Genomic DNA, 13,099 nt, shown 5'->3' on the forward strand with positions numbered 1-13,099 from the left:
CTACATATGAAATCTCGCCTTTAAAAATGAAAATGTCTGTTCCAACATATATGTAAAATTCGTTTACTAGTCATGTGATACATGTAATATCGTAGCTACATGTAACATGCCCTGGTACTATAGCAGTAAGCTAAAAATTCTTTAACAATGTTTCAAGACTTTATTGCATAATCATATTAAAAACTCTTAACCAATTCGTTATGTTTAAAAAAAAAATAATAATAATTACAGAAAACACATATTTAGGTATTAACTGAACACATTTTATTAATATAGCATTTAAACCCATTGCCTGTATTGCCTGCTGCAATGGTTCAGACAACAGATTGCAAAAGTCCCGATTTTCCATCCGGCGGACCTAGAGAGTGAGCGCCACGGGTTTGGGATCGATGTACACATTTACCCTCGTTGCATATCTACAGAAAGAAAAAGTTTCAATACGAATTAATCATTTACAGTTATACAATTTTATTGTAAGGTAGTATGGCCTGTTATGACCTCATTATATTGACGTCAGAGACAAATCATGTGAATGTCACAATGAAAAGCAATACAGAACCAAGATGTCCACATAACAACGACCTACATCGCCAGTTTTTTTGTTGTTAGCTCACCTGCCCGAAGGGCAAGTGAGCTTATGCCGTGGCGCGGCGTCCGTCGTCCGGCCGTCCGGCCGTCCGTCCGGCGTCAACTTTCCATTCAAGCAACTTCTTCTCAATAACCAAAAGGCCTAGAGACCTAATATTGGGCCTGTAGCATGCTGGGGTGAAGGGCTACCAAGTTTGTTCAAATGAATGACCTTGACCTTCATTCAAGGTCACAGGAGTCAAAAAGGCTAAAATCTTCAAACGACTTCTTCTCAACAACCAACAGTCCCAGGGAGTTGATATTGGGTCTGTAGCATGCTGGGGTAAAGGGCTACCAAGTTTGTTCAAATGAATGACCTTGACTTTCATTCAAGGTCACAGGAGTCAAAAAGGCTAAAAAAAAATTAGACGACTTCTTCTAAATAGCCAAAAGACCCAGGGACTTGATATTGTGTCTGTAGCATGCTGGGGTGAAGGGCTACCAAGTTTGTTCAAATGAATGACCTTGACCTTCATTCAAGGTCACAGGAGTCAAAAAGGCTAAAATCTTTAAACGACTTCTTCTCAATAACCAAGAGTCCCAGGGACTTGATATTGGGTCTGTAGCATGCTGGGGTGAAGGGCTACCAAGTTTGTTCAAATGAATGACCTTGACTTTCATTCAAGGTCACAGGAGTCAAAAAGGCTAAAATCTTTAAACGACTTCTTCTCAATAACCAAGAGTCCCAGGGAGTTGATATTGGGTCTGTAGCATGCTCGGGTGAAGGGCTACCAAGTTTGTTCAAATGAATGACCTTGACTTTCATTCAAGGTCACAGGGGTCAAAAAGGCTAAAATCTTTAAACGACTTCTTCTCAATAACCAAGAGTCCCAGGGAGTTGATATTGGGTCTGTAGCATGCTGGGGTGAAGGGCTACCAAGTTTGTTCAAATGAATGACCTTGACCGTCATTCAAGGTCACAGGAGTCAAAAAGGCTAAAATCTTTATACGACTTCTTCTCAATAACCAAGAGTCCCAGAGACCTAATATTTGGCCTGTAGCATGCTGGGGTGAAGGGCTCCCAAGTTTGTTCAAATGAATGACCTCGACTTTCATTCAAGGTCACAGGAGTCAAAAAGGCTAAAATCTTTAAACGACTTCTTCTCAATAACCAAGAGTCCCAGGGAGTTGATATTGGGTCTGTAGCATGCTGCGGTAAAGGGCTACCAATTTTGTTCAAATGAATGGCCTTGACCTTCATTCAAGGTCACAGGGGCCAAAAAGGCTAAAATCTTTAAACGACTTCTTCTCGATAACCAACAGTCCCAGAGACCTAATATTTGGCCTGTAGCATGCTGGGGTAAAGAGCTACCAAGTTTGTTCAAATGAATGACCTTGACTTTCATTCAAGGTCACAGGAGTCAAAAAGGCTAAAATCTTTAAACGACTTCTTCTCAATAACCAAGAGTCCCAGAGACCTAATATTTGGCCTGTAGCATGCTGGGGTGAAGGGCTACCAAGTTTGTTCAAATGAATGACCTTGACTTTCATTCAAGGTCACAGGAGTCAAAAAGGCTAAAATCTTTAAACGACTTCTTCTCAATAACCAAGAGTCCCAGAGAGTTGATATTGGGTCTGTAGCATGCTGGGGTAAAGGGCTACAAAGTTTGTTCAAATGAATGACCTTGGCCTTCATTCAAGGTCACAGGGGTCAAAAAGGCTAAAATCTTTAAACAACTTCTTCTCAATAACCAAGAGTCCCAGGGAGTTGATATTGGGTCTGTAGCATGCTGGGGTAAAGGGCTACCAAGTTTGTTCAAATGAATGACCTTGACCTTCATTCAAGGTCACGTCGATCAAGTATGCTTAAATCTTTAAATGACTTTTAGTGAAAAGCCAAAGTGCAGAGAGACATTATATTGGTCCTGTAGCATGCTTTCAAATAACTGCAGGATCCATATATGAAAAGATCACTGCATTGCAGGTGAGCGATTTGGGCCCATTGGGCCCTTGTTTTTTTTTGCAATACTCACATTTATTTTTCATAATATGATAAAAGAAAATCTCTATCTCATAATAATTTAAGAAAGAGTATTATATTTATGCCAATTGTGTAAAAGAATTGTATTGTCATAGAGTGTTGTTCAGGCTGATACAATGGCTACTCTTGTTGTGTTACGTGATTATACTAGGCCTACTCTATAACAACAAATGACAGTCCTTAATCATTTCACATATATTATTCAGAAATTTATTAGTAAGCTTTGTTATTTAAAATATCATACCTATTGTTTGCATATTTTGTAATAAACCAGTATTTTTGTTCATTTGTAATGTAAGATATCAAACCAATCAATGGCAGATAAAACTGATATAATTTTGAAAACCACTAAAGACTTAAGCAGAAAACAGTTGTTCTTGTCATCAAGCCACACTAAATTCTATCATAAGCCATATTTTGTTAACTGTTTAAGTGATAGACTTTGGGTATAAATAAAATCGCAACTAACCTTTCCTTGACCACAGTCCGACCCTTGCATGGCCAGAATACGTTGGCAGTAATTGGTGTTTTCAATTTTACAATAAATTCCCTGTGAGCAAATTGTAGGGTCTGCTTCCTGTGAAATAAAAATAACTAGTATACACATAGAATAATTTTAAAACTATGTAATGAATGTACTACGTGTCTGCTTTGATTCGTTAGTTTGAGATTCCCGAATGACCCAGGTTAATATTTACTGCGAGATTCGACTTGTTGAATCTCAAAAGATTTCAGAAGTGATGAAACATTTGAAAAGATAGGTATAATTTATTAATTTAGTATTATGGTGGAGTATTTAAACAATACACTCGCAGCGTCAATGCTCGGAATATCAATTTTGTGGCATCTTGGCGATTCTTCAAACTCTAAATCATTTTTTATTTTCATTATAAATATATACTGTGCGTAACTCCGTCATTAAAACCACATGTTTTTATCGATGTCGTAGTTTTAATAAGAACCAAGACAACTTCAATGCTTGTGACGACATCAATCTAGAATTTTCTTGAGCAGTTATGATGAACCATAACATTATCATGCACGCATATATATTTTTTCATATTTGACAAATATACCTGGTATGACAATTCTATCAAGCTGAGAGAACTTAACTTACCCTTCCTTAGAGTATATATTACTTACCAGACAAGAGAATGACAATCTGCCTTGCCTTAATTTACACTGTGTATCCAGATCATATATTTGACCACCACTGGCCAGGCCATGGTCCTTGTTATAGTTTTTCCTTGAAAAACTGTTCTTCTTAGTGCAGACACTGTCTCCCATGCTACACAAGTATGAAAACGTAAAAATATTTAAATAAATATCATCTTTGAAGGTCACTCTCGGAAACAAAACAAGAAATAGTGCTGTAAATGTTGTTTTTTGTTTGTTTTTTTGTTTGTCTGTTTGTTGTTGTTTTTTTTGTGTTTTTTTTTTTACATTGGCAACATTTTCAAGGTTTTGCCAAAATATCTCATTTTCATTTCATTCTTCGAGAATGTTAGAATGTCTTCGATTAACTTCACTTCAAAGAAGTACACGTGCAAACCTTTGTATTTCATTGTATTGTTCGTAGATCCTAGTTAAGTCCAAGAAGAGTTACGAAGGGAAAGTTACAATAATTGAAATGTCGAAGAAATCAACCAGAGGGAAGATAAACAACATTTAAGTGAATTGACAATATTACAACCCCCGAGGAATATATGATGTTACTGTAAAGTAATTAAATTTCACGGGGTTAATTTTCGCGGTTGTCCCGATCGGACGTAGTTCGCGGGTAGTACCACTCGCTCAATCATGGGTTGTGAAAATTCAATCTAATCAAAATCGCAGTTTACGGAGTGGATGATGAACATCTGATTTTAATTTGATTGGTGAACAGTTTTTTTTTTCGCTCTATATTTAATGACCGCGAATATAGTGAAATTAAAACCACCACGAATATTACAAACTGTACAGTATACTGCGACACTCACCTAGTCAGGAATTTGTAAATTGCGTCTGAGGAACAAGAGGACATCTTCCACATGTGTCTCGCCACCTTTTTCGTGGACGGGTTAGTAAAGGCGGCCATCACGTACTGCTTGTCATCATTACAGCCAGCAGCCCCGTCATGACTCGATCCCAGACTGTAGGATACATAGAGGGACCGTTCTCGTGTATGTTATGTAGTATCATTATTTAATAATGGTGAGTAAATTGAAAAAAAAATATACTCGGATAATAAATCGACCCCTGTTGAACTATTGACACTACTGTTGATATTTTTCAGTGCAAAGTTAATTAATTCATAATTAAGGTTCTTAAATCAAGCGCAACATGTATATTCTAGGTTAAAATTAATTTGAGCGAATGCCATGTCATTGTATGCGACAGTTGCTCATCTTGAATGTATCGTCCTATACTTTAAATAATTTCCTCTTTAGAACCGTAGTTCCTAGGGTCATAAAGAATATACCAATTTGGATACATAAAATGAAGGGTATTGTCATCGTAATGGCTGACTTTGACTGCATTCAGTGTTAATATGTTTTCAATAAATATAATTAATCAACCGCAAGTTCAAGGGTCAAGGTGTTAGCGTGTAAGATTCTAAAGATGTTAATAACATTCATCATAAGAAATAACATAACTTCAAACTGCAGATGCTTTTATTTGTTTTGACACTATTTTGTTGATTTTTGTCATATTTTACTATAAACATATCAGTATACATTTTGTAGTTTACTTTGAACGTATGACCTTGACATTGGCACTCTTGAAATTCTTCTTGATGATTGTCCAAAGTGTGGCCTCGACACATCCTTTCCCAACATACAATATTTACAGGACATCGACTTACCTACAAGGCCCACCTCTATATAACTTTCAGATACGTAAATGACCTGTGTATGACCTTGACTCAGGTACATGACTTAGTATATGACCTTGACTCACGTACATGACCTACCTATGTATGGCCTTGACTCACTAACATGACCTACTTATGTATGACCTTGACTCACGTACATGACCTACCTATGTATGACCTTAACTTGCGTACATGACCTACCTATGTATGACCTTGACTCATGTACAAATGTACATAACCTACCTATCTATGACTTTGACTCGCGTACATGACCTACCTATGTATGACCTTGACATATGTACATGACCTACCTGTGACCTAATTCGTGCGCCGCTGTCTGTCCAGTCGTACCGTATGAAGAATCCTCTATGATGGACACTGCCATCTTTGGTAAGGAGCACGTGGTGCCTTTAAATGCAACACCTGTTACATACAAAGGAAAATAAATCAACCCCTGCCAATTATTCCTGGTCAAGAGTGCAAAACATAGTTCAGTGCCCTAAGAACAAAACAATATTTAATTTATGTTAAATATGCAGTTAGTCTGTTTACATGCACTCACCTTTCCTGACTAAGAGGACGGTCATGGGCTAATGTTAACGAACTTGGAAAACAACACAAACTATTTATCAATTGTTACTGCTATTCAGTAAGGTTAGCAGCCTAGAAAACTTTGTTTTGTAAGCCTAGTTAAATTAACAACTCGTTGTTGAATATTTTCATTTGATTGAATTCTGGAAATAAATTAATTTTTCAATGATTGTTTTGTGACCGTGAAAAATGCTTCATTATTATGATACGTGATATAACATAATATATTGTAAACTAACAATCGCTGAATACTGTAAATTGCTTTATATTTCGCGTGGGATTTATGTTTGCGTTAACAGGTGAGGAGTGTCAATCGTGAATTCAAACTCTTCGCGATTATTTGGATGAAAAACACATTTTTTTTCGCCCAAGGTATCTGTTACGGATATAGTAAACCTTGTAGAGTCTCTGGCTCTAATAGCTCATCATTCGCGATTTAAAAAGTCATTTTTAGATCAGCGTTCGCGAAATCAAGTATTCGCGAATATGTCTGAAGATGTAAGGTCACAAAATTAAGTTTTCACGAAAACTAAGAGATTTACAGTACTTCAGTTCACATTGAAAACATTGTAAGGCATGTTTTGTAATATTAATGAGAAGAAGGAAAGTAAATGATACAAGCTACCTTAAGAAAATCGAGAAGAAAACAATGACTTTATCACCATATTTCAACATTGCTATAGTTATAAAGTGTCTATGGTTTCAAAACGGGATCGTTTGAATTATTTTATTTCAAATGATTATCTGACGTCCTGGTGATTAAAAACAGTATCAAGAAACATAAAAATATCATTTCTGTTACCGTTAAGACATTACAAGAAATTTTATTTTCATTAAAACTAACAAGGCATGTTAATAGTAGTTTGGCATTGGTCGGTAAATAATATACTTTGTGCCAAATATTATAACAGATTACAGCTAAAAAGTGAAACGCACTTCAATGACAAACAAAAACAACTCTATAAATCAGGAATTGTAAACGTATTATTGTATACAGTGGCTTTAGAATCTTGACTACCTTGCACAACAACACAAACAATAGGTATGTATATTTAACCTTTGACAAACAGAAGTAAATTATCTTATTTTTCTGCAACTGATGACGAATAAATCATGGTATGTAGTTAGTTGGAGCTCTATGCCAAAATGGAGAATTCCTCATAATTAGCAATGATTATAATAAGATTGCCTTTTCCACATTAATTATCTTAATATCCTATCATCTTACCCAGTAGATCGGTTTGCCAACCATCATCATAGAATGCAAGATCCCTTCTGTGGACGCAAAATATAGTGTTATTTGGATTTTCTCAAATTCTCATGTTTGCTATTTGTTTTTGTTTTGTCTTTATTCGCCAAATATGACATATTTTCACGCTTTATATTTTGAAAAAGATATATCATGGTGTGTTTTAAGAAAAAGATTTTTTTTCTTTTTTTTTCTTTTCTTTTTCTTCAAAATTCTCAAATAGATTAAATTACAGATATACCACACATCCTCATCTGCCTTTTTTAGTCTTGTGAAGCTTTTTTTTTTTAATTTCTTTTTGTATTGTGAAATTTGAGTATCATACAATACGTACCTGGTGAATTGCATAGCGTGGTCATACCCGGGAAGGTATTTTCTATTTTCGTTTTGATACGCCGCAAACATTTTCATGGAATTATCAGCGTCGAACACATTATCGTCAACAATGTATTTTGGTATCCAAGCGAAACCTTCTGGAACCTGGTCAACAAAAAAATAAAAATCGAAAAATAAAAACAACAACAACAAAAACAACTTAATACTGTTCTTGTGTAATTCTTTCGTGATTTGGAGCTTTCGAATTGTTTCGTGGGTAAAACATTTTGGCTTATAGTCCATGTAACAATGATAAAGCAATAATACACACAACAATATTCGTTGTATTTATATTCGTGGTTCCGTAGCAACCACGAAAACCACGAAAGTTTATACACAAATAATGTCTTATGCTATACAGTATCAATTAAGGATTGAATCTTGATTTGGTCGATTTCATTGGGTCATGAATTGAGTTGCTCTGAGACAAATTTAATGAACTGCGAAGCAGTTAATGCTGAATTTGTCTCAAGAGCAACTCAATTCATGACCCCATGAAATCGACCAAATCAAGATTCAATCCTTATATTTCAATTGGTTTTTTTTTCGAATAAAAAAGTCGCTAGACACTAATGTCTCGAAGCTTGTGCAAGTCCAAATGCAGAAAAGCCCGAGGAGTTCCGGATTGTGCATGTCTAGTCGGTCGAGTAAAATAGTCCGCCATTTTAGGATTAAAAAACAGCATTATTTTGTCAAATTAGAAGTATTTAGCATATCTGGTCTTTCATAAAATAAAAGAATACATTATAAATTTGATAATTTTAATAATTATTCCATGTTTATAACGACAATGTAGAAAAAGTGAATTCGTTCCGCGGAAGGATTTGGTCTAGGTATTCATACGCACTGATCAATGTTAATCTGGTCAAATTCATGAGCAAATGAAACAGATTAAGTTTGGTAGTTTCATTGTGTCAAACTTGAGTAGAAATTGAAATATTGTATGGATGTGTGTCTGATTTCTAACTTAAAAAGAATATTTAAGAAGGAAACAAGGAAATAATTCAATCATGCTAATTATTATTGTTATATGAATTTAATCCATTTGGACATTTTTGTTGTAGGAGGATTTTGTCAAACCAGTCAGACTTACCTGGGAATACACAAATCCGTTAATCATAATGTCAACCTTGAACTTGTCGTGTCGATCACTTAATGACTGATATCGTAGGTCCATCTAGAGAAGGGAAATAAATCATAGAGTCACCATACTAGAGGAATCACCACTGAAAGTTGGAACGTTGGTAGTCATGGCAATCACTTCACATTTTCAGTGTAGACTGAAGCCTTTCTGGTAGGAAACCTTGACTGAGTAGTTGATTAGTCAACATACCGTGAGTATCATCCTAACATATAACAGAGGTGGATTTATATTATAATCATATTAATAGTTGACTTAATATGTTGCTACTGAGTAAATGAATGCTACCCTAATAATTAGATATGAATGTAGTGATGGTTGACACAGAGGGTGATAGTGAGGAAACAATTGTCGTCCTACTGTTTGTAAATGTCAAGTTCTAACACTGGCAGATAATTTTAATATCAAACTGCATTGGATGAATGCACATTGGAATAATTACTATTCCAGGAAAATTCATCTTATTTACATATCAATATAAAACCACGATTCAGATGATTTGTGTTTGATATACATGTAATTAATACAAAAAATTATCTACGTAAAAAAAGTCTAGAACATAAGATAGTGTATATATCATATTTTAAACCTATGACCTTACGTAACATAAGCCAAATACTTACATCATTTGCTATTAATATGTAATACATTTTCATTTTCGCCAAAGTTTCCTCTTCATTTCCGTCACTGAGCTTGTGGAAACTGAAGAAAAAAAATCAACGTAGGGGTTTAATACAGCTTAAGCTTTTTTATTTTTATTCATTTATTTGTTTTATTATATATATAGTATTTTAAGTTCTCTCGGCTTCTCTGCATCATTTCACGCTTTGTTCTGATGCTGTTTGACTGTTGTGTTATTATCAAAATTAAAATGTTGTTATTGTTATTGAAATGTTGTGTCATTGTGATACATTTGATATAATTAAACTACTTACAAATCGTAGATAGTATCATCAAGAAAAACAAGAATTTCGACCACGTGGTTGTTGCCACGGGACAACGCTCTCTTTCTGATGACGTCATATGTAAGAGGTATTTCTTTTGAGCCCACATCACCTATCAGGATATAAAAATAAATTTCAGTATCACATAAGAGCATATCATCATCATCGTCGTCGTCGTCGTCGTCGTCCTGCAGCAGCAGTAGCAACAACAACAACAATGACAGCAACAACAATGACGACAACAACAGCAGCAGCAGCAACAACAACAACAACAACAACGTATGCCGTCATACCGTGTAAGGCGGTATCATGATAAGCCACCATTGGCCTAGCTGTTTTAGCTATTCTGTGGTGTTTGCTGCCTGGAGAATGTGGCTGGATCCTAAAGTGTTCCCCTTCATGATAGAATCCACCGTACTGAAACAAATAATCTTAAGATAGTTTCCTGTCGCAAATACTGGTACATTTTTTGTATGTGGTGTTATTTAATATTCCTGTGTAACATGACATTTATGTGGGTACTTCCTTTCGTGGTTAAATCCCTCAAGACCGTGTTTTGTGTTGGAACTTTCGTTATTAGTATTCAAGTATATACATTCAATTCGTTCTGTATTTGGTACATAACAACATGGGCAACCATGAATACGTATATAAATACAACGGACATTGTATGAAATATGGTACATACACAAGGAAAAAAAACATTTTCTTACTAGTTTCATCAAGAGTAAAATGCAATCGAACGAGTTTGATTTTTTTCTGTTTAAGGTTTAACATAAAATTTATTTCTATCATAAACGGTTTTCTTTTCGACCGATACACCATAATTAAAGTGGTTTCATTTATAATTAACCGATTCCACATCATAATGTGGTAAAAATGTACTTCAAGCTACAGAACTATTTGTAGAGAAAAGTGATTATCAGGCAGGGGAATACACCAAGGCTAATTGATCAGGCTACGGTAAGGACATTTAGGATAAAATTATCAAGGATGCAATTAAGAGTTGTACTATACACGTTCCTAAACAAAGGAGCTGATTGCTTTAAAAAGTTGACCTACTGATGTAAACATCTTTTTATCCGACTAATTGCAAAGTACATTTATGTGTTAGTAAGGATCGAGTGTAATGTAAGATTTTGTATAATGTACTAGTTTTGTTGGGTCCGTCAGTCTGTAAATGATCATCCTCGAATATTAACAGCTATACAGTATATTGTATACCTACCAAGTTACATGACGGTGATTTTTCATCACACTTGAGTAAGATCGAGGCCCCTGTATTGTGGTCCTGGTAAGTAGCATATGTCTGAAACAAAATCATTTCCTCGTGTAATAGGCAAAGTACAGTATAACTAAGTTTTTATATCAAGGTACATGTATATGTTTACTTATGTTGCATTCATTTTAGTATTGCAATATAAAGAATTTTTTCCCGGGGAAGTTAAAAAGAATTATCATAAATTGTCAGTTTTACTATCGGTATGATGTCCTGAACATGATTTAAAACAGGTTTGTAAGAGAGAATGGCGAGGTAAAGTGAAATGAATTTAAAGACACTATTCTAAATATGTGTTAACTTTCTAAAGACCAATCACATCCTGCACAGAAGTAAATTCATACATTAACTTGAAATTTGTAAATCAATTCTATAGATTTATCTCCCTTAAAAATATAAGCAATGATTGTTCTGTCAAACACGCACACAAGTAATACGTATATGTTTTTAATTAAATCTTTGATGTTTTCTTTGGTATATATTCTCTATGAAGTATCATTGTGATTAACTTCGGGTGAATTCCATTTCTGAAGTTCAAGACGCAAATTGGCATTATTACTGGAATGATGACGTACCCTTCTTGAAGGCTGGTGAAGCATGGTGCTATTTCCCTTCGACATCAGATACATAGGTATATCTTTATCCAGATGAGCTGTTTTTGTTAGATGTAAACGTTTATCCTCTCCTCTGATGGAAAATTTATAATCAACAAATCCAGGATAATCCATTTCTTGTGATCGTCGATAACGGACATTTTTGAATGACGAATCTATTTCAACACTTACAATTTCTGAAATAAACAAAGCGTATATATAACGGAGCGTTGTTGGTGTTTAAAAGGAAATATTCTAAATCGAACTGAACTATAAACACTAAATATGATTTAAATTAGATGGGGAACACAGAAGAGTATGCCTACATATATATATATATATGTCGATTAAAATTTGTTTTATAAATACATGTGTGTATATTGATTATCATCAGATTAACCATATTGGAATATATCTTTAATAAATATTATGTCTGGTAAATTATAACGGTAGATACATATATAAAAAAAATTCTTGTAGATCATCACAATTTTTTGTTGGCTATTACCGATTCAGGAAAGAATATAATTAGTCTTTAGGTTTACTCACCCGAATCTTCAGAATCAAACTCCTCGAAAAGTTTATAACAAATTGTGTATGGTATCAGAATAAGAAACAACAAAATTAGGCGTTCCGTCATTTTCATAAATATGGAGAATTTCGAAATAAGATTTATCTGACCACCTCCTTGGTTTTACGTTAGAATAATAACAAAATTTAAATTTATGTGCAAATTGAAAATATTTGACGAACAATTATGCCTGTTCCTAAGTTAATGTAATTATATACCATTAGTATGTGACAATATTTCTATTGTCATGTCTCGGGGCCATAAAAGCATGTCAATGTACCCAGATATAAGTACGCCAGCCGTAGGGGTGAAATCGGTGTCTTTTGAAGGATAGTTCTACATTACAGACACGGTGCTGTCCATGTAAGCTAAGGAAGTCATTCGGACATTTAATTTGTATGATGGGTTGATGATTCCCTAATTGTTTTTCCAGTACTGCTTACCTTACAACAGTCATCTACAGATTTCTGCGTTTTACTGAAACTGATTATTAATATAATATTAATGGTTTTGGGTGTCAGTACACGGCAGGATACCATCCTAGCGAATGATAAGCTAGCTAATGTCACACGATATATTTGTGTGGTCTTGTTATCCAGCATAATAAAAGTTTTATTTTAAAACCCCAGGGTGTAACTATTCATCTTTATATTTTTCTCTGTTTTGTTTTTATCACTGCTCGTTTTTGAAGGGTTCTATAATTCAATAATACCTCCAGCTACACCAACATTATTTATATTATTATAACCACATGATCTTAGAAACTGATCTCATTGCCTACTTTTGATTCATGTTCTATTAGTGTATAGCCTTATTTTCATTTAAAATTTATTTTAAAATAAACACTACATTATATGTATATAAGAATGTTACTATACTTATGTATATACGTAT

The 13,099-nt window shown here is 34.5% G+C and overlaps 1 protein-coding gene across 1 annotated transcript; it reads right to left on the minus strand.

The window, feature by feature from the left end:
* Positions 1-224: 224 nt before the first annotated feature.
* Positions 225-11,086, minus strand: LOC117330179 (metalloprotease mig-17-like). Its single transcript, XM_033888402.1, has 12 exons — positions 10,991-11,086; positions 10,056-10,179; positions 9,754-9,874; positions 9,442-9,520; positions 8,771-8,854; positions 7,637-7,782; positions 7,282-7,328; positions 5,774-5,885; positions 4,588-4,740; positions 3,752-3,896; positions 3,078-3,185; positions 225-416 (listed from the first exon to the last, which is right to left on the minus strand). Exons 1-12 carry the CDS (start codon positions 11,084-11,086, stop codon positions 315-317), a joined length of 1,317 nt encoding a protein of 438 aa, XP_033744293.1. The 3' UTR covers positions 225-314.
* Positions 11,087-13,099: the final 2,013 nt, after the last annotated feature.

The sequence above is a fragment of the Pecten maximus genome, chromosome 6 (genome assembly GCF_902652985.1).
Source record: "Pecten maximus chromosome 6, xPecMax1.1, whole genome shotgun sequence".
Lineage (NCBI taxonomy): Eukaryota > Metazoa > Mollusca > Bivalvia > Pectinida > Pectinidae > Pecten > Pecten maximus.